The 21,266-nt window shown below is 44.0% G+C and overlaps 1 protein-coding gene across 1 annotated transcript in view; it reads right to left on the bottom strand.

Annotated features, from left to right (window-relative positions):
- Positions 1-8,232: 8,232 nt before the first annotated feature.
- The window catches only part of CXADR (CXADR Ig-like cell adhesion molecule), an 83,786-nt gene continuing 70,752 nt past the window's right edge, over positions 8,233-21,266 (bottom strand). The window contains exon 8 of the mRNA XM_040338807.1: positions 8,233-8,801. Within this exon, the coding sequence (XP_040194741.1) occupies positions 8,778-8,801 (24 nt within the window). The 3' untranslated portion in view covers positions 8,233-8,777. The remainder of the gene's footprint in view (positions 8,802-21,266) is intronic.

The raw sequence follows: 21,266 nt of genomic DNA, 5'->3' as shown, positions 1-21,266 counted from the left end.
AAGCAATATTCCATTTGTGTCTAGTCATTTACATTTATTTAGTGACCATGGCACAGCACAACCCTCTCTGGTAGGGAAGAGGACCTGAATTTTCTTCTCTTGCACTTTTTCCTTTCACTCCTAGGTCTCTTCCCTACCCCCACCTGGTGACTGGACAGTGAAAAGAGATGCAGAAGGCCGATCAGCTCATTGCTCTGCTCTCTGCGCCAATCAGCATGTCACCTCACTGGCTTATTGTGCTGCTCCCTCCTTTCCCTGAGCTCTGCTGTACTGAAGACTGTAAGAGGCTGATAACTGGTCACTTTTAGGTACTTTACACTGCTTGCATTTTTAAACAATAAATGTAATGATGCATTAAAGTGGGGGTTCACCCTAAAAAAAAAATTCTAACATTACATTGTGCTCACTTCCGACATTGACAGTATGCTGATCTTCTTTTTTTTTTTTTTGTTTGCCGTACATACCGTTGTATCGTTATTTCCCCCCCCCCGGCTTCCGGGTAGTGAATCCCGCGGGAGTGGGCGTTCCTATGCACAGGCTAAGTGATTGACGTATGACAAAAGCTTCCCCCCCCCCCGGCGCATGCGGCTGCGTCACGAGTTCCCGAAAGAAGCTGGACTGCGAGTCGGCTCTATACGGCGGCGCCTGCGCACCGACGTTCGGCTTCTTTCGGCAACTCGTGATGCGGCCGTATGCGCCGGGGGGGAGCTTTTGTCATACGTCAATCACTTAGCCTGTGCATAGGAACGCCTACTCCCGCGGGATTCACTACCCGGAAGCCGGGGGGAAAATAAGAATACAACGGTATGTAGGGCAGAAAAAAGATCAGCACACTGTCAATGTCGGAAGTGAGCACAATGTAATGTTAGAATTTTTTTTTAGGGTGAACCTCCGCTTTAATGATTAGAGCTGCATTTTTAAATCTTTCAGATTTTCCCACGAGTTCTGCTTTAATCAATTAAAAAAATGTTTGAAGGGAACCCTGGGTAATAAAAGGAGGTGCTGCTGACTTGCCATTGTAACCTGGAACAAGCATACGCCTTATTGTTAGCTGCATGCTTGTTACAAGCCTATACCTTTCAGGATCAGTGAATCTGAGATCCGCATGGTGTTTCCAGTTTTATTATTTAAATACACAACTTAGTACACAAATTAGAAAATAAAGCTTTATTTATTCTTTCACATTCACAGTAAACCGTCTGCTTTAATTTCCATAATACAAATCATATTCGCATTGTCCCAAAATATTCATATAAAAATATTTAATGATTTCCAGAGCAAGCGGCACATTTTGCTCCGCGTTGGTTAGTTTGTTCCTTGACGTTGATTTCCATGCATATGACATCAGGCTTTTGTTCTCTTATTGCTTTTGTTTGATTGGCAAATTTAACAAATGACTGAGGTTAGCCATACGAGGCAGCCAATCAAATTATGGAAGGAGGAAAATCATTCTGTCAAATGGAAAAGGTCAGCGACTTTCAAAATAGGCAAGAGAAATATTTGTATGGCTGGAGAAACGCGTAAAACATCTCAACCCAAAATAATACGTTTTTAATTAAAAATCAAACTCCTTTCTATCAATCAAATTTCATAAAAATCGCAGAGTAATGACATTCAAGATCACTTCAATCGGAAGAATTTCATGTGTCTGCTTGAGCTGACAGCAGGGGTTGATGTAATGCAGGGATAGGCAATTAGGGGACCTCCAGCTGTTGCAGAACTACAAGTCCTGTGAGGCATAGCAAGACTCTGACGGCCACAAGCATTACACCCAGAGGCATGATGGGACTTGTAGTTTTGCAGCAGCTCAAGGTCCGCTAATTGCATATCCCTGATGTAATGAATCTTTTAGACCAGTGGTCTCCAAACTGCGCCCCGGGGGGGCCAGATGTGTGATGCTTGCCTTTATCAGGCCCTTGGGCCACTGATACAAGGCACTATTCCTTCTACACCAACAACGGGGCATAATTCCTGCCACTGATACCAACAGTAGGGTACTATTTCTACCACTGACCCTAACAATGGGGTACTATTCTTCCCACATACACCAATGATGGGACACTATTCCTCCCACTGACACCAACTGCAGCGTCATATTCCGTCTCCAGATACCAACAATGGGGCACTATTCTTCCCAATGACACGAATGATGGGCGCTATTCCTTCCTGATACCAGTAATGGAGCACTATTCCCCCAACTGACACCACCTCTTCTTCCTACTGACACCAATAATGGGGAACCTTTTCTTCCCCTAATACCAACAGTGGGGCAATAATGCCCTCCACTGATACCAATAATTGGGCATTCTCTACTTCCACTGGCCACAGTCTGGTCCCCTAAAAGTCTGAAGGACAGTAAATTGGCCCTTTGTTCAGAAAGTTTGGAGACCCCTGCTTTAGACCCTAAGCACACAGACATCATCTAAAAGCTGCTTAACCACTTCCCGACCGCCTCATGTAGATATACGTCGGCAGAATGGCACGGACAGGCACATCAACGTACCTGTACGTGCCTGCCTGGTCAGGGGTCCGATCGGGACTCCCCCCGCTACATGCGGCGGTCGGATCCCCTCGGGGAGCGATCCGGGACGACGGCGCAGCTATTCGTTTATAGCCGCTCCGTCGCGATCGCTTCCCGGAGCTGAAGAACGGGGAGAGCCGTATGTAAACACGGCTTCCCCGTGCTTCACTGTGGCGGCTTATCGATCGAGTGATCCCTTATATAGGGAGACTCGATCGATGACGTCAGTCCTACAGCCACACCCCCCTACAGTTGTAAACACACACTAGGTGAACCCTAACTCCTACAGCGCCCCCTGTGGTTAACTCCCAAACTGCAACTGTCATTTTCACAATAAACAATGCAATTTAAATGCATTTTTTGCTGTGAAAATGACAATGGTCCCAAAAATGTGTCAAAATTGTCCGAAGTGTCCGCCATAATGTCGCAGTCACGAAAAAAATCGCTGATCGCCGCCATTAGTAGTAAAAAAAAAAAGATTTATAAAAATGCAATAAAACTATCCCCTATTTTGTAAACGCTATAAATTTTGCGCAAACCAATCGATAAACGCTTATTGCGATTTTTTTTTTTTTTTTTTTACCAAAAATAGGTAAACGAATACGTATCGGCCTAAACTGAGGGAAAAACACATTTTTAGATATGTTTTTGGGGGATATTTATTATAGCAAAAAGTAAAAAATATTGCATTTTTTTCAAAATTGTCGCTCTATTTTTGTTTATAGCGCAAAAAAATAAAAACCGCAGAGGTGATCAAATGCCACCAAAAGAAAGCTCTATTTGTGGGGAAAAAAGGACGCCAATTTTGTTTGGGAGCCACGTCGCACGACCGCGCAATTGTCTGTTAAAGCGACGCAGTGCCGAATTGTAAAAACCCCTTGGGTCATTTAACTGCATATTGGTCCGGTCCTTAAGTGGTTAATAGTACATCTTCAGGAAAAATTTACTAAGCATTAGATGTGCACCGAATGGAAATTTTTGTGTCGAAACTGAAAATTCGGGATGCACTTAACTGAAAACGGCAGTTTTTAAAAAATACAGTAACACCTTGAATTGCGAGCATAATTAGTTCCAGAAACACGCTTGTAATCCAAAGCACTTGAATTTCCCCATAAGAAATAATGGATTTGTTCCACAACTATAACAAAAAGTGTCAATAGGGAATCCAGCAGGAGCTACACAGTATGAAAGAGGAGAAACCTGGGATCACACTTGTGCGAACAAAGACGTTGCATGTGACTTGCACTTGCACTGCCACGCCGATCACATGCGATGTCTGTGCAATGCGAGTTCAGCCATACAACTGAAGTTGTATGGCTGACCTCACATTGGATTCGCAGGAAAAGAGCGCAGGGACTTTTTTTTTTTCCCTGCACTGGAATCGGATTGCATAGGTGTTCTCACCCATGCGATCTGATTTCTGTGTGAGCTCACAGTTCGCACTGCGCATTGTATTGACACCCACAGCGGTTTGCAGAGGGCAGTGTAAACTACCTGCGGGAGAGATGCTATGCGGAAACCGGCTATGGAATTGCGCTGGTTCCTGCATCGCTACAGCGTGAACCCAGGCTAAGTGTAGCAATATAGTTACATTTAATGAAGGTACAACATTTAGAAACGGAGAACGTTCTCCACATTGCCACCAGCCTTCCACAAGTGCTTCAAGCCTTGCAGGGTAGTGCAGGGTAGTCTTCCCAGACTGACAGCAGGTGGCATGGAGGACGATCTATGTGGACAGCTTTACCCCCAGAAGCCTGCGTACTTAGATGTGCCTCTTTTAATCATCAACCATGTGAGTTGCTAAATGTTGTACAGTGGAACCTCGGTTTAAGAGTAACTTGGTTTGAGAGCATTTTGATTTGCGAGCAACTTTTTTTTTAAATTCTGACTCGGTTTGCGATTGTTGACTCGCAAGACGAGCAGAATTCAAGCTAAATAGGTCTGCAGTACCTCATTTGGCCTGAGGTACAGGGCGCAGAAGCCGAGCAGAGCCGAAAATAGGCCTGCAGTACCTCATTTGGCCTGAGGTACAGGGGTGCAGGAAATTAGCCGAAGTGTCCTCTGGCCTTTTCGGCGCTCTCTGGCGCCCCTCCACCTCTGGTATTGCATCCCATTGAAGTCAATGCGGAACAAATTATTTTAGTTTCCATTGACTTCAATGGGGAAACTTGCTTTGATATGCGAGTACTTTGGATTACGAGCATTCTCCTGAGACGGATTACGCTAATAATCCGAGGTTCAACTGTACCTTCATTAACTATAACCATATTGCTACACTTAAGCCCCATACACACTATAACATTTTCTGTAAATTTTTGTCTTCAGATTTACCAAAACCATCTAATATGACGTCAAACCTTAAGAGTTTAAATTTGTAGGCAGACCCTTCTACTACATGGTTTTGGTAAATCTGAGGACAAAAATCTTCAGAATATCCAATAGTGTGTATGGGGCTTTAGCGGCACCTCTCTTACTTGAACCTGAAAGGAGTTAAAGCGGTAGTTCACCCTCACTGACTTGATTTTACCATCGAGACAGGCATTGTAGCGCGAGCTACAGTATGCCTGTCCCGATTTTTTTAACCCCGGACTCACCTTGTAATCGGACATCGTAGATTTCGGCTCCCGCGGGGAATGGGTGTGCCTATGGAGAGGGAGGATGATTGACGGCCGGCCCTGGCACGTCACTCTCCCCGAAGACAGCCGGAGTAGGTCTCGGCTCTTCACGGCGCCTGCGCACAGGCTATGCGCAGGCGCCGTGAAGAGCCAAGCCTATTTCGGCTATTTCCGGAGAAGTGTGACGCGCCAGAGCCGGCCGTCAATCATCCTCCGTCTCCATAGGCACGCCCATTCCCTGGTATCTTCGATCTACGAGTACAAGGTGAGTACGGGGGTAAAAAAATCGGGACAGGCATACTGTAGCTCGCGCTACAATGCCTGATTTTATGGTAAAAGAAAAAAAAATGTTCTTTTTGCGTTGATAGGGTGAACCCCCGCTTTAAATATTAACCCTTTGCTAGTTAAACTTTTGTTCATAACATCACTGTTCCTCCCTGTGACATGGACAGCAGCTCTCACTGAAAGCAGAGGTCCACACAAAACTGGAACCTCCGCTTTTCGGAACCCCCCCCCCCCCCTCCGGTGTCACATTTGGCACCTTTCAGGGGGTAGGGGGTGCAGATACCTGTATAATACAGGTATTTGCACTAGGGCCAAAACAACTAACCGATTAATCGACAACTAATCGATTATGAAAATGGTAATCGATTAATTTCATAATCGATTAATCGGCCAGCAACAAAAAGGGCTATTTTTTTTTTAAACCCCTTTATAGTACAAAAAGAGCAAATCGCTACTGGAAATATTACTTTCACTGTCACACAGTAGAAAATTAACCCCTTAGAGTCGGTTCACACATAGGCGGCACGACTTCGGGGGCGACTCTGCAAGTCGTCCTGAGGACGACTTCAGAGGCGATTCGCAAAACGACTTCTGTATAGAAGTCAATGCAGATCGCCCCGAGCCGCCCCCGAAATACTACAGGAACCTTTTTTCTAAGTCGGAGCGACTTGCGTCGCTCCTATTAGAACGGTTCCATTGCATTCAATGGGACGCAACACGTCAGGCGGCTGAGCCACCTGTCGTGTCGCCCCAGTGTGAACCGGGTCTTACAAGTAGCGATTATTTGCTCTTTTTGTACTAATGTTCGTTTTTTTAACCCCATTATGTTACTAAACATCTCAGGCCTGGGTCACACCTCTGTGTGTTTACTCTTGTTTTTTCTTGTTTACTCTTGTTTTTTCTTGTTTACATGGTTTCCTATGATTTTTTTTCACCTGCTGTGTATTTGGAAAGGGGAATGACTTTTTTTTTTAAAGCAAAACGGTACTATTTATTTTTTTGGGTTCAATATACTTCAACGGAGAAGCTACACAAAAGCATGTAATGCATTTTTGAGGCAATTTGTGTTTTTTAATCTGCCCAATAACAAATTGGCCCAAAAAAAATAAAAAAATGCAAATCGCCGCAAAATTCCTTTTTTTTTTTAAAGGTTATTAACCGATTAATCGAAACAATAATCGGCCAACTAATCGATTATGAAAATAATCATTAGTTGCAGCCCTAATTTGCACCCACTTCTGGGCATAGACCCCCGCAGAATCTGCGGGGGTCTATGTCACTTCCCCCCTGCTGTCTTCTGGAAAAAAAAACACAGGTCCCAGAAGACAGCGGGGACCAGTGAGGATGCGCAGTACGGAACCGGGAAGTGAAGCCTCAATGCTTCACTTCCTGATTCCCTCACCGAGGATGGCGGCGGGGCAGCCAAGACCTGAGCGATTGATCGGCTTCGGCTACCGACATCGCGGGCACCCTGGACAGGTAAGTGTCCATTTATTAAAGGTGTCCATTTATTAAAAGTCAGCAGCTGCAGTATTTGTACCTGCTGGTTTTTAATGTTTTTTTTTTTTTAGGTGGACCTCCGCTTGAAGTAGCACTGAAGTCATATCAAATCATTACAAATCTCACAGAAGTAGGGCTAAAGTCAGGCTTTAAATCGTACCCGGTCGTATTGCAAGACATCGCTCGTCTAGCAAGTTAAAATATATTGAAAAAAATGTGCTTATCTTGTAAAACACTCGAAGACCAAGTTAGTCGCAATCCAAGGATATATTGTATATTTTATATATATACATGCACACAAAATTGTATCATTTTCAACTTTTTAATATTATGAATTTAAAGGAATACAAATTTAATTTATTGTCGGCCTTTAGTGTAAGAATAGCTCAAGAAAAATGTATTAAATTCTATGTATGTCTTCACACTGGTTTGTTCTGGTGTTAAAAATCTTGCTTGCTTCATTTTGTCAGTAAACAAAAAAAAAAAACACACCTCCCGTTGAAATGCATTGAAATTGCAGCAAGAACGAATTAATAACGCACACTTATTTGCAACGTTTTAAAACAGAAAGTAAAAATATGTTTATTTTTTTCGATTTTCTTTTTTGTTTAGCAAAAAATTAAAAATAAACCAAAGTGCGACAGCACTGAAAGCTGAAAATTGGCCTGGGCAGGAAGGGGGGTGAAAGTGCCCGGTAGGCAAGTGGTCAAAAGCTTTAACAAAGACGCTGCAAGCTCTGCAAGTGTTTTGTCAATGCTCTTATACAAGATGAAAACAGGCCCTTTTCATTTTCCCAGGTATGTATATTTACTTACCTGCCCAGCTTTTAACACTCAGTCTTACTGTCCTCACTTTTTTTTTTTTTTTTTTTTTTTTTTTTTTAACAATTCACTTGTTGCCACAATTAGTATCCAACTGTCAACCTACCAGCGGGTCTACAGATGGTTAGAAGAAAGTAGGGCACCTGCAGAAAAAAAAAACACTATGCAGGGTTCCTGGTGGTATACAAGCTTTCTGGATCCAAAGGATCAGAACAAAACCCTGCCTAGATCCTCCTGCATTGACACACATAACCCAACACCTGAGCTTACCAATGGAGGTAGAGCTCTACTGCTAAGCCAGTGTTTCTCAATTCCAGTCCTCAGGCCCCCCCAACAGGTCAGGTTTTCAGGATTTCCATTATTTTGCACAGGTGATTTGATCAGTTTCACTGCCTTAGTAATCACCACAGCCTTTTCATCTGAAGGGAAATCCTGAAAACCTGACCTGTTGGGGGGGCCTGAGGACTGGAATTGAGAAACACTGTGCTAAGCCCAGGTGTTGGGTGAAGAGCATCACAGTGGGAGGATCTAGGCATGGCTTTGTCCTGACCATCTGGCTCAATGTTTTATGAAAATGTTGGGTATACGTTGTATACGGGTTTGCTCTATAATACACATAGTGAGCTTGGATGATCTCCTGATGAATACCGGCACCCACAAATGTCAGAGTATTGTCCTTTTGTTTCATCAAGCCACCAGGATTTTGGATTTCAAGAAACTGAAGTCATACAGATCACGCAAGGCTTGGGTGTGTGGATACGAATGTGCCTCTTGATATAAGTATCAGGTACATTGGAGAAGAGTGAAGGTAAGCAATGGGAAAACCGAGGCAGGTCCAGTAGAGTCTGAATTCTTCGGTCCTCCACAAATGTTCACAGGCTCAGGATATTCCCTCCATATTGGTAAGACGGTGACGCCGCACAGGCCAGGTAAATGCATTTTTGTAGTTCTAACACAAACCATAAAAAATGCGTCAGTAAAACAAATCTGGTGTCTGTGTCCCGGGCGCAGCTTGTGTTGAAGGAGAGGTCCACTTTATACAACAGTTAAGCCATGATACTTGAATGAAGGAGAGAAAAGTGATGTTAGATATTATATGCAACGTGTATCTTGCCAAGTGTCATTTATAGCAGATCAACTGTGTTCTTTAAATAGATTTGGTTGTTTTTTATTTTTTAAAAAGGGGTGTGTGTGTTACAGTGTAGCTAAACCCAAGAAATATATTGAAGCTCAGCATTCCTTAGATGTGGTGACTGCAACAGTTTTCCTTTTTCAGGCTTCCCCCCATTTATCTGGACCCAATAAACTTGCCCGTGCCCAGGGCCGCCATCAGGGGGGTACAGGCAGTACACCTGTAAGGGGTCCAGCGGTTCACAGGGCCCCAGATGGCAACCCCCCTTTTTTTATATTTATTTTTTTATAAAAAAAATATATATTTTTTTAATATATTTTTTTTTTTTTTTATTAAAGGGACAATATTTTTTTCCTTTTAGGAGTCCGGAGGTCCCCAGAGCCCTGGATGACAACCCCCCCTTTTTTATAATATATATATATATATATATATATATATATATATATAAATAAATATAATTAAAGGGCCCAGAGGTCCCCAGGGCCCCAGATGGCAACCCCCCTTTTTTTAAAAATAAATACATTTAAATATATATATATATATATTTCTTTCTTTTTATTAAAGGGCCCCGCCAGAGGTCCACCAGGGCCCCGGATGGCTACCCCCCTTTTTATATATATTTTTCTTTATTTCTTATTTTTTTTTTGTAAAGGGGGCCCGATCGCCCACCTCCTCCCCCCGGGAGACGGGTCATCCTCCACCCACGGGAGACACAGCTGGGGGGTGATCACCACCCACCACACGGGAGATGGGGGCGGCAGCGGTCACCCACAAGAGACCATTCTCCTTCCGGCCAAATAGAAGCCGGAAGTGTGCAAATATTCATTTGTTAGTGTCAAACAACTGGGTGGGATTAGAGCGCAGTGCTCTGGGCCCAAGCCCACCCTGTTTTGAAGCCTCTGGCTCTAATCATGTGCTTAAATAAAAATAAAAAAACACACACACCCCATTGGAATCCATGCGCCCGGTATGTAGATCTTGAGGCCAGACACATGAATAGGGCGGCAGCAGCGGTGCCACTGCACCCCTTATGAAGCGGATGCCATTATATGCGGGCATGACCTACGTATGCATTCACTTCTGCGTGCAACAAAGGTGCTTTAAAAAAAAAATTATATTTACACGATCCCATTTATTTTTTTAATCACATCACAATAAATGTTAACATCCCTTGTGACAGGTCCTCTTTATGGAGACATTTGGGGTCTCCTCTACCCTGGTAAGCACGAGATAACAAAAAAAAAAACATTAATCTCTACTTTCTAAGAAAACATAAAATGGCAGTGTTTACATCTGCCAGAGCCAGAAGTAATGTCACAATGCTGCTTCCGGCCTCCCAGGGTCATAGAGATGGCCGGGGACCATCAGATCCTCAGCCAGCTCTGCGGTAGCCCGCTGCCAGATCTGCAGTAGCCCGCTGCCAGATCAAATGGGAGAGCCGATGATGGGCGGATGTCTCCTCCTGCTGCCTGTAAAAGCAATCCAGCAGATAATCAGCCACTAGGATGGCTTTTACAGTGAAGGGAGACAAGGTCCACTCATGACACAGCACCCTTCCCCTCCCCGATGACACTATGCAATAAGCAGACCCCTTGCCTTTGTGGAGGGGCTGTTTAAAGTAATAATGTCCCCACTGCCACTTTAGAGTCAAGTCGCCCCCCCTGTATTCACCTGGTGATCTGGCCAGTAACGGCTCCTGTAATGAATGTTTCCACTCTGGATGAGGGGGGCACAGTTAGATAGCAGCATTGTCAGTTTTGGCGGAAGGGAGTGTTAGATGGATTCAACAAATTTTAGACACACTCCAGCTCACACTGCAGTTGCAGCAGTTTTTTCTCTGAGAGAAAGCATTTGACATGTAAGTGCTAAATGGTTTGTCTCAACCCTTCCCATTTGTAGGACAGCTTGTTCTGTTGAAAAATGACACTTATTGGAAGGATCGCCAGGTGAAAATAAAAGGAAAGAGTTTTAGCTTTTCAAAAGGTTCAAAACACCAATTTTGCTCTAGATAGGAATTCTGGCAATCTACAAAATCACCACAAGGTGGCAGCAAATACCTATAAATATTAAACTGCTGGTCTAGGAGAGAGAAGTAAATAATGGGGACAGGGAACTAAATTCATTGCATGCGACACCAGATCATGGCACCGCAGAACAGACGGACTAATGCAGACACAGCGTTTACTTATAATTCCATTCCAGCATTGTAAAGATATCAGTAGATGAAATACAGAAGTTGTGAATTCTGCACAGGATTTGAGTTTTCAGCACAGATCAGTACATGAATACCAATATTGTTTGCAATGTAACAGAATACCTTTTGGTCTAAATTTATGAAGAAATGTTTTGTTTTTTTTCAAATTTTTTGGCAACAACAAAAATAAAAACACAGCGGTGATTGAACACTTGCTGAGCGCATCACAAGGCTGTACAGCGGCAAAGCAGCTCTTCTGCGCTGGATCATATACATTGCATGTGATCTTTCACGTCCAGGGGGGAGGGGTGGTACATACAGTTCACATGGCACGCCCAGCGGGCACACCTGTTCGTGTAGAAAATAGTTTGTATGGGCCAGCTTGTGACTGTAAAGATGAAGATCATGTGAATAGACACAAATTTAAAGCCCAAATCCCTGCTCACTTTAAATAGTTAGTTTGGGCCAATCAGGTCCAGTTATTCTGCCGCTGTCAGTGCTGTATCATACTGTTGTCGCATCAGCTTCATACAGTGCCAAGTTCTGGCAGCATCACAGGTAGCTTACCGACTGCAACAAAACAATCAGGCCGAGTGCTTCTCAGTCATTCACAAGAAGCCTTGTATCCACCAATAAAGAATACAAGGCTTCTCCTGAATGGCTGACAATAATGCGTAGTCCCTGTACTGATGGAGAACAGCGCTGCATCCCATGTGTAGCGGATGTTTCCACAGTATGATATAGCGCCGCCTGTGGCAGAATACCTTTTTCTATTGCACTGTTACATCGGTTCTTGAGCAAAAAGCTTTATGATGCGAATTGCTGCGCAGTAAACCACACCACGTTTTAGGTGCCATTGAAAATAAGGACACCTGAACCTGCGTTTTGTGATTTAGTGCATTTTGAGATTTTGTCACAATCCCAAAACGGCCAGGTGTGAACGCGGCCTAACGGAGCAGAGTTCCCCCTATAACAGCTTTTCATGGTCATTTTTTCCAGTCAGCCTATAACCCTGACGTAACAGCATTATGTTGGGGTTGTTACCTAGACGCACTGCTGTAAGTTAGGGGGCACACATTTTTTGCCTTGCCCGAGGTGCAGATAACCCACACTATGCTTAAAAAAAATAATATTATTATTAAAAACGGGTTGTAAAGGTACAATTATTTTTCCCTAAATAGCTTCCTTTACCTTAGTGCAGTCCTCCTTCACTTACCTCATCCTTCCATTTTCCTTTTAAATGTCCTTATTTCTTCTGAGAAATCCTCACTTCCTGTTCTTCGGTCTGTAACTACACACAGTAATGCAAGGCTTTCTCCCTGGTGTGGAGTGTCGTGCTGGCCTCTTCCTTGTACTACAGTAGAGTCAGGATGCTCTCTATGTTGCAGATAGAGAAAGGAGCTGTGTGTTAGTGTAGGGTGACCAGACATCCCCAGTTTCAGGGGACAGTCCCCTGATTGAGGACACAAGTCTGTCCCTGGTTTTGTCCCCAGATTGGATTTAATAGGGGGCAGGGGCAATTTCAAAGACAATCAGTGCAGAATTAAAATAAAAAAAATAGAATTACACACCCCCCAGCTCCGCCGTGCCTACTAGCATAGGGGGTTGTATTTTTCCCATTATCTGAGCCCCTTTCTGATGATCATGTGCTGGTCGGAGCGGAGGGAATATTTCTTCAGTTTCGGGCGCATGCCCATTTAGCTTCGCTCGCATGTTCTTCTGCCTTGGCTCAAATCCTGGCCAGCCACCTGCCTATCTCCTTGCCTTCCCTGGCAGAGTGATCTTCCTACGCTCCCCATCCAGTAGTAGCCGGGGCCCGAAGAGTAAGACTTGAGAGGCTGTGAGGCGGGCGGCGACGGGCAGAGAGTCGCTGATTGTTGCCATTACTAGTAAAGAAAAAATATGTCCCCGGATTTCATTTAAAAAATCTGGTCACCTTATGTTAGTGGGTCTCCTGTAATCCAAGGGAGGGGGCGAGCACGACACTCCACACCAGGGAGAAAGCCTTACATTACTGTGTGTAGTTACAGACAGAAGAACAGGAAGTGAGGAGATTTCTCAGAAGAAATAAGGACATTTAAAAGCAAAATCGAAGGATGAGGTAAGTGAAGGAGGACTGCACTAAGGTAAAGGAAGCAATTTAGGGGGGAAAAATAAAAAATGTACCTTTACAACCCCTTTAACTTTTTATGCTGGCTCCTAGATGCAAAGCAAATTTGTCATGCCCTGAGGTAGATAACAGACAAAATGGCCGCTGTGCTGTGTAAATGAAGGAGGCCAGGTCAGGTCTGCTATTACAGCTCATGAACTAAACAAGCAAGACCTGATATAACTCTAATCTCATGTGATAACCGAACACACACCATTTTATTTATATTTAAATGGGAAAGTCAACAAGAACTTATTCAGCAAATAACAAAAGGAAAGCTCTCCTGAGCTGCCATTGATTACTTGTGTTTTATTTAAAGCAAACTGACTGAACAACCCCCTCCCTCCTCTGTAATTAAAGTGAGCCTTGTGTTCTCAGGAGATAAGAGGCAGGTTGTTTATACAGCACTTTCTGCCAGTGACAATGACCATACACTGGAAATGGCACAGCAGATTTTGCAGCCTGAATTGCGGGAGGAAGCCTCTGCCCTCTAAGAAGGTGGAAGTAGCCATTTTACCACATAAAAGGCAGCCATTTTGTCAGGTGAACAGATAGACGATACGGTGTAGCAGGACCATGAGAAGTCACCATAGCTCAGTTTTACATGTTAAGATGGCTACCTTCTAGTCCGTAGCGCAACACATTTTCAAGTGTTATTTCAGGGAGAATTGAATATGTTGAATATTCATGAACATTCCATGCCTGGGTTTTGTTTGTGGAGATGCCACCTAAGACGGATTCCGATGTCACACTTCAACCTTGTAAACACCTTATGAGATAAGTGACCTTGGATTTGAAAAAATATTCCAACATTCAACTACATGGAAATCAGTTAAGCCATGCAGATACCAGATATACACCGTTCAGACATAACATTATGACCACCCACCTCATAGTGAGTAGGTCCCCTTTTGCCAGCAAAACAGCCCTGACCCGTCACGGCATGGACATCAAAGTAACATCCACATGGATGGCAGGACCCAAGGTTTCCCAGCAGAACATTGCCCAAAGCATCACCCTGGCTTCTTCCCATACTGCATCCTGGTGCCATCTCTTCCCCAGGTAAGTGACACACACACACCCAGCCAGCCACATGATGGAAAAGAAAAACGCAATAAGACCAGGCCAACTTCTTTCATTGCTCTATGGTCCAGTGCTGATGCTTGCATGCCCATTGTAGGCACTTTTGGCTGTGGACAAGGGTCAGCATGGGCACCCTGACCAGTCTGCTCTTTTTTCAGCAATTTGAGCTACCGCAGCTCTTCTGGTGGATCAGACTACATGGGCCAGCCTTCCCAACTGCATCAATCTGCCAACCCGTCACCAGTTTTCCATCCTTGGACCACTTTTGGTCAGTCCCAACCACTACACCCCACAAGATTTGCAGCTTTGGAGTTGCTCCACCTAGTCTAGCCAATAAAATTTGGACCTTGTCAAAGTTGCTCAAATCCATACGCTGAAAAACTTCACCCCATTTCAGGTGCCATTGTAACGTGAGAACCAACATTATTCATTTTACCAGTCAGTGGGCATAATGTTGTGGCTGATCAGTGTATAATGTAATGGAAAATTGTCATGCTTTGTAACAATGTTAAAGTGACACCAAGCCCTGGCTCACACCAGTACAAGTTGTCATGCGATTTGGCAGTTCAAAATCACATGACAAGTGGTAAAACAATTGCCGACAATGGAACCGTTCAAATTTTTGCGACTCAAAGTTCCTGCACTACAATTTTTTTTGTGATTTCATTGTGACTTGCATAGACTTCTGTTAAAAGACGTGTCGCAATGAAATCAAGAGTTCCAAATCGCCCCGATCTGTGGCTCTGAAAACACGTTATGTTAAAGAAGTTGAAGTTGGTTGGTGATGTGGGGTCGTGCGTGTTCCCAACCTGCGACCACCCACAGAGAAACATTCTGCCACTCAGGAGATGCATGAGGGGGTACCATTAAACCCAATTGTCCCGATACCATTTTTTTTTTTTAAGACCGAGTACAAGTACCGATACTCCACCCCCCCCAAGTACTCGCCGATTACGATACATTGTTTTAATGTCATGTGACAGTGACGCATTGATGGCTGGCACTGACAGACATCCTCTTCCATAACTGTAGAATGTGGTTTAAATTACAATAAAGGATAGATAGACAGATAGAGGATTTGTTCATCCAAATAGCTGGAAAGTAAAATGTTATCACTTCTCCGATTGGCCACATTTAGGCTTTTCATGTAAAATCTAAAAATAATTTCATGAAAAATAATCTATAGAAAGCACATGACAACACTTCTCCCGTCGGAGGAAGTTTGGATTGGATGGATATTTTTAGCGCTCAGCCCACTAAACTTCTCTCATTTTACCTCCAAGAGTCTGCCAGGCCAAAGACCGCAATTCCCTTCTCAATGACGCCAATTGTAATGCCTGTGTCCCTGTATAATGCTCAGACGGCGGCCATCCAGTGTACAAAAGCCGCGCCTCCGCCTCGTCCTCATCTGTGATAGGGGAACTCAGTTTCCCAGCAGTGAGTTAGTGTTCCGCCTATCACAGACATCCTCGTCCATGGGATGAGGATGAGAGGGTGTCCGTGATAGGCAGAACACTGACTCACTTGCTGGGAGTGTTCCCCTATCACAGACGAGGAGGAGGCGCGGCTTTTGTACATTGGATGGCCGCCGTCTGAGCATTATACAGGGACACAGGCATTACACGCTGCCTCTCTCCCCCAGGTATCGGATCAGGCATCGGGAGCATTTGCGCGAGTACAAGTACTCGCGCAAATGCTCCGTATCGGTCCCGATACTAGTATTGGTATCGGGACAACCCTAGCGTGATCCAATCCTAAACAAAATTGTTATTCTTCAAAAATAGTCCATAGACATCCAGAGTTTAGTGTTACTTTAATGAAAAAATAAAAAAATAAAAAAATTCTGCATGGTTTTCTACAGTAGCAGTAGTCCAGATCACACCTATGCATTGTGCAAATGCATGATATCGCGCCACTCTGCGCAGTTATCGTGCCATTCATGTCTAATGGCACCCGACAGGTGTTGGCAGCCAATTTAAAATAAACGGGCCTCTAATGCATGTGGGGGGTAACAAATCACTAAAGTGTAAAGGGATCTATATACAATCATATATCCTTTCAAGTGCTATTATTTACCTTTAATATGTTCATATTAACATGCTGCATGAAGTTTACCATCATGCATTCTATGCCGAAAAAAATGCCAAGTGCGCCTAAACGCACTTAACCACTTGCGGACCGCCCACCGAACATTTACTGCTGCAGGGCGGCCTGCTCTGTGCCAGATCACGTACCCACATCCGGGTCTGGGGCGCGTGCCGACCTGCTCCGATTATACACAGCGGGAGCCCAGCAGCACCTGCCGATTACACAGGCAGAACACCAATCTGCTTATGTAACCAAGACAGACTGCCTTCTAACCAAAGGGATGGCATTTATACTGTTACTGCAAAGCAGGAAACACGGATCTTTGCCTTCCCCCAAAGCACCTCCCACACAGTAAGCACAACCTAGGCATACATTTAACACTTTGATTGCCCGATGTTAACCCCTTTCCTGCTAGTGTCATTAGTGCAGTGACAATGCATTTTATTTAGCACCAATCACTGTATTAGTGTCATTGGTCCCCAAAAAGTTTGTTAGGTGTTCGATCTTTGCACCGCAATATCGCAGTTGCACTAAAAGACGCTGATCGCTGCCATTACTAGTAGTTAAAAAAAATATCCCATAGTTTGGTCTGCGCAAAAAGTTATAGCATCTACAATCAATATGCGCTTATTTGGGATTTTTTTAACCAAAAATATGTAGAAGAATATATATTGGTCTAATTTAAAGTGGTTGTAAACCCTGTACAACCACTTTTCCCTACAGGCAAGCCTATAATAAAGGCTTACCTGTAGGTACTAGAAATATCTCCTAAACCTCTACGGCCATAGAAGCCGCCACCATAATCGGCGCATGCGCACTAAAGGGCATGATCTGTGTGGTTTCTATAGTGCCCGTGCCCATGACCGTCCCGCACATGCACGGGAGTGATGTCACGCGACTCCGACCAATAGAGCTGGAATCCACGGCTCCGGAAAGAAGAGGGGTTGAAGATGGACGTGATGAGAGAGAGAGAGAGAGGGGACATCGCAAGCTTCTTCTGCAGGCAAGTGGCACATAATAGGCTAGTATTCGATGCATAGTAGCGCATTATGCTTTTACTTTGCAGGGAACAAAGGAAGTAAAACCCACCAGGGTTTACTTCCTCTTTAATGAAGTTTGCCTTTTTACATTTTTTTTATTGGGCATGTTTTAGAGCCGGTTCACACAGGGACGACTCAGCCGCCTGACAAGTCGCGCTACGCTCTATTCAATAAAACCTTTTTAATAGGAGCGACACGTGCAATAGTCAGTTAAAATAACGCAGTGCCGTATCACAAAAAATGGCCTGGTCATGGGGGGGGGGTTTAACTTTCGGAGCTGAAGGGATTTAGCGTTCATGCATGCAAATGGCCAGATTAAATGATCTGACCAGTGGAATGCCCAAAGGCTTGGCAAGCTTACCCTTATGTGCAAAATGCCTTTTTAGGCTGCTTTTTCCAGCAAGGAGAAAAAGGGCGTCCAAGGAAGAAAAAAAAAAAAAAAACGTCCGGTGTGCTTGAAGCCTAAATAAAGCTGTCTGCACTTCTTTCCATCCATGTACAGTAATTACTACCAAACAAACAGATTCAAGCTATAATTAACAAAAGCATAACGCCACACACGATTACAGAGCATGCCTTTGTCTTGTCTTTTCTAGCAAACATCATAGAAAGGGTTAAATTGTGGAAATCATGAGTGTGTTATTGCCAATAATCCAATAATGAGACCAGAGTGGATCAGGAGGCTGCATTACATCACAGGGCGTTTAAATCTATCACAATAGGATATAAGGTGACTGCCGGTTTAAGATATCCTGAAAATTAAACATGACATTTATATGACAGACTTAATACTACATAATTCCCATAAAAGTCATGTATGAAGTGTCTTCTCTTCCCACATGTGCACACAAATGAGTCTGTACCATTTAGATCAGCCAAGAGTCCGAACCCACCTGAGCTACACAAGCAAGAAGCTGTCAAAGCAAACAGCCAATCATATGCAGCATTGGCATTCCCCGCAGCCACATGTATACACGCCCCTTGTACACATGCGCCTGCAGGGCACGCTTCTGCCACCTATGATTGGACATCTGCTTTGACAGTTTGGACTCACGTCTGAGCTCATCTCTACTCCCTTGTGTGCCCTGTTCACATCACACGTTTGGTGTGCATGGTGTAAAAATTAGGTAGGTCTGCATGTCGCCATTCGCTGCAGAGCATAAAGCTAAACAAAGATCAAAACGTAAAAAAAAAAAAAAAAAAAAAAACAACACACACACACACACACACACACACACACACCACATTGCACCTCCCCTACAGTGTAACATACACCAGTGCACAAATGTTATACGGAGAATAATGCATGCCACTGGTGTGAACGGGCCCTTAAAGTCAAACTGTTGCTTATATACACTAGCACATACTGTAGGAGAAATGCTTGCAAAGGGGAGATTAAATCCTGTTTGTGTCACCAAACACCTCCATCAAATAAATCTCTGGGGATACCAACAATTCAGGGAATGACCATCTCCTTATCAATCACCTCCCCGATGTGCAGTGCGGATCCTCCCACCAATAAGGGATCAGTCAGAACTGGCAGGGGGCAAGGCAAGCAAGACCTAAAACATTAGACCACAAAATTACTTAGTGGAGTGGTTCTCAAACCCTGTCCTCAGGACCCACTAACAGGCCAGGAGGAGAAGCAGGAAGACATCAGCGAATATTAATATGCTAATGTCGCACAACTAAGTGGGGTCGGTTCTCCTCTACTCGTGTCTATCAGACGCGAGTGAGGAAGAGCCGATCAACGGCTCTTGCTGTTTACATCGTGATCAGCCGTGATTGGACACGGCTGATCACGTGGTAAAGAGCCTCCGCCAGAGGCTCTTTACCGAGATCGGAGATGCAGGGTGTCAGACTGACACCCCGCATCACCGATCGCCGCCGGCATGGTATCCTGCTGGACGTCAATAGACGTCCAGTCAGGATAACACAACCACTTCCCGGACGTCAATATGCTATTGACCGGGTGGGAAGTGGTTAAAGCCTGGGGCTCCAATTGGCTTCAGAAATGGTGGGCTCGAGGCGCAGAGCCCACTTAGTTGTGTGACATTAGCATATTAATATTTGCTAATGTCTTCCTGCATCTCCTCCCGGCCGATCATGATGCAGGTCCTCAGACCCGACTGCCCAGGAGATGCGACAGCCAAGACTCAGGAGAAGACAGGGGGGGCCCGCAACCTGGATGGGGCAATGGTGGGGCACCGCCCCCCCCCCCCCAAGAAATTGAGCACAAGCTGCCACTGAAAAGCAAATACACTTTTGCAAACTGACTAGTATTCCAATGTTTCTCTTCTCCCTCAGTTTTTCCCCATCCCTCAGCTAATGTGACCCCAAAGCTGATGGGGAAGGGGAGGGTCAATCAAAGATGCTATGTAGGAAACTGACATCCCCCTCCTGAACTGATGATGCTATTGGTCATTGGGACACTGGCAGAAGGTTGTAATGGTGCACAATGAAAACCTGTGACTTTGTGCAACTAAAAAGGCAGCCTTTATCCACACACCAGCTTGTACACAATTTATGGGCAATTTTTAGGCACTTTGCCAAGGCAGCCCTGAATAAACCTCAATGCACCCTGGTTGAAAAAGGCTGGTTTACAAGGGTGGAAAAAAAAACCACACCGTCTTAAGATACATTTGAAACCATACACTGCAAAATAACTTATCACCCAATCAAAATATCTTAGGTATAGTAATCTAGCAAAAGTTGGAAATTCCCCGATTTGTAAAGATATGAAGCAGAAGTGAAGAATCATGAAGAATCAGTTAGTGTTTTAATTCAAAGATTTAAGTCAGAAAATCAAACTGCTGACAAAAAGCTGAAAGAGACCAGTCTGGATTTAACCGCAAGTTTTTATTTTAAAAAGTACAGAAATTTCACAAAACTACGAAAAATATTACAAGTCTGAAAGCCCTTAGTGTACATAAAAAAGAAAAACTGAACACAAATGTGTAGTTCAAATTCAATAAAACGATATAAAAATGGTAAGCGGTAATTGTGCTCGATCAGATCTTCTGACGCAAAACACCCTTTAAGGGGCAGCTCCGCGCTGTGCCACAACCGCCAGAAGTTCCTTTCTGATAAGGTATATTATATGTTCGATATGTACGGATTTGATTTCATAATTGCATTAAAGTAGAGAAGTAATTTGAGTTTCTTTGCTTTGGGATGTCAGCAATCAGATATGAGGGTAAAATAGGTCTTTGCCTATTTCAACACTGAATAACTAGCCAGTGAACAATGGAAATGAAAATCTGTAACAGGCATTTATGTATAAGTTAGCAATAAAACCGTGAAATCGTTAGACAAAAACATACATTTCCACCAAATTAGAAGTTTAGAACATTTGTAAGATTGACACGGACCATCACATAACTAAAGAAAACCAAATTCATTTGCAGTGTACTCATAGTTTAGACTCCTCGTTTAAATTAGGAAATATGGAACAATTTGACTTAATTCTAGAGTAGAAGGGCTTGAGTACAGCTCTTCAACATTACAAAATTATAGGTAACTTTGTGGTTCCTGAAAATACCCTTTACTCTATTGCAGCCTCCACCCTCCTACTTCATAAAAGACCCATTCCAACCCATATCTTCCAGGGGACGGAGCCGTGACTTCGGCAACAACTCAAAGCCGAGTCTGCTGCTGACTGGTCAGAACGGAATTTTCTCTGGCAATGGAAAACGTTTTTAAGGCCACAAAGTTGCATAAATGTGCACAGAGCATTCTTAAAGCGATACTGTAATTTTACCCAGGGCCTGCAGACAGTCTTATTCCCCCAACCAGTTATATTTACCGAGCCAGCTACCAAGCCAACTCCCTCTCCATT

The sequence above is a fragment of the Rana temporaria genome, chromosome 2, assembly GCF_905171775.1.
Source record: "Rana temporaria chromosome 2, aRanTem1.1, whole genome shotgun sequence".
Taxonomy (NCBI): Eukaryota; Metazoa; Chordata; class Amphibia; order Anura; family Ranidae; genus Rana; species Rana temporaria.
The sequence above is the reverse complement of the archived record's forward strand: the minus strand, read 5'-3'. Positions and strand labels throughout refer to the sequence as shown.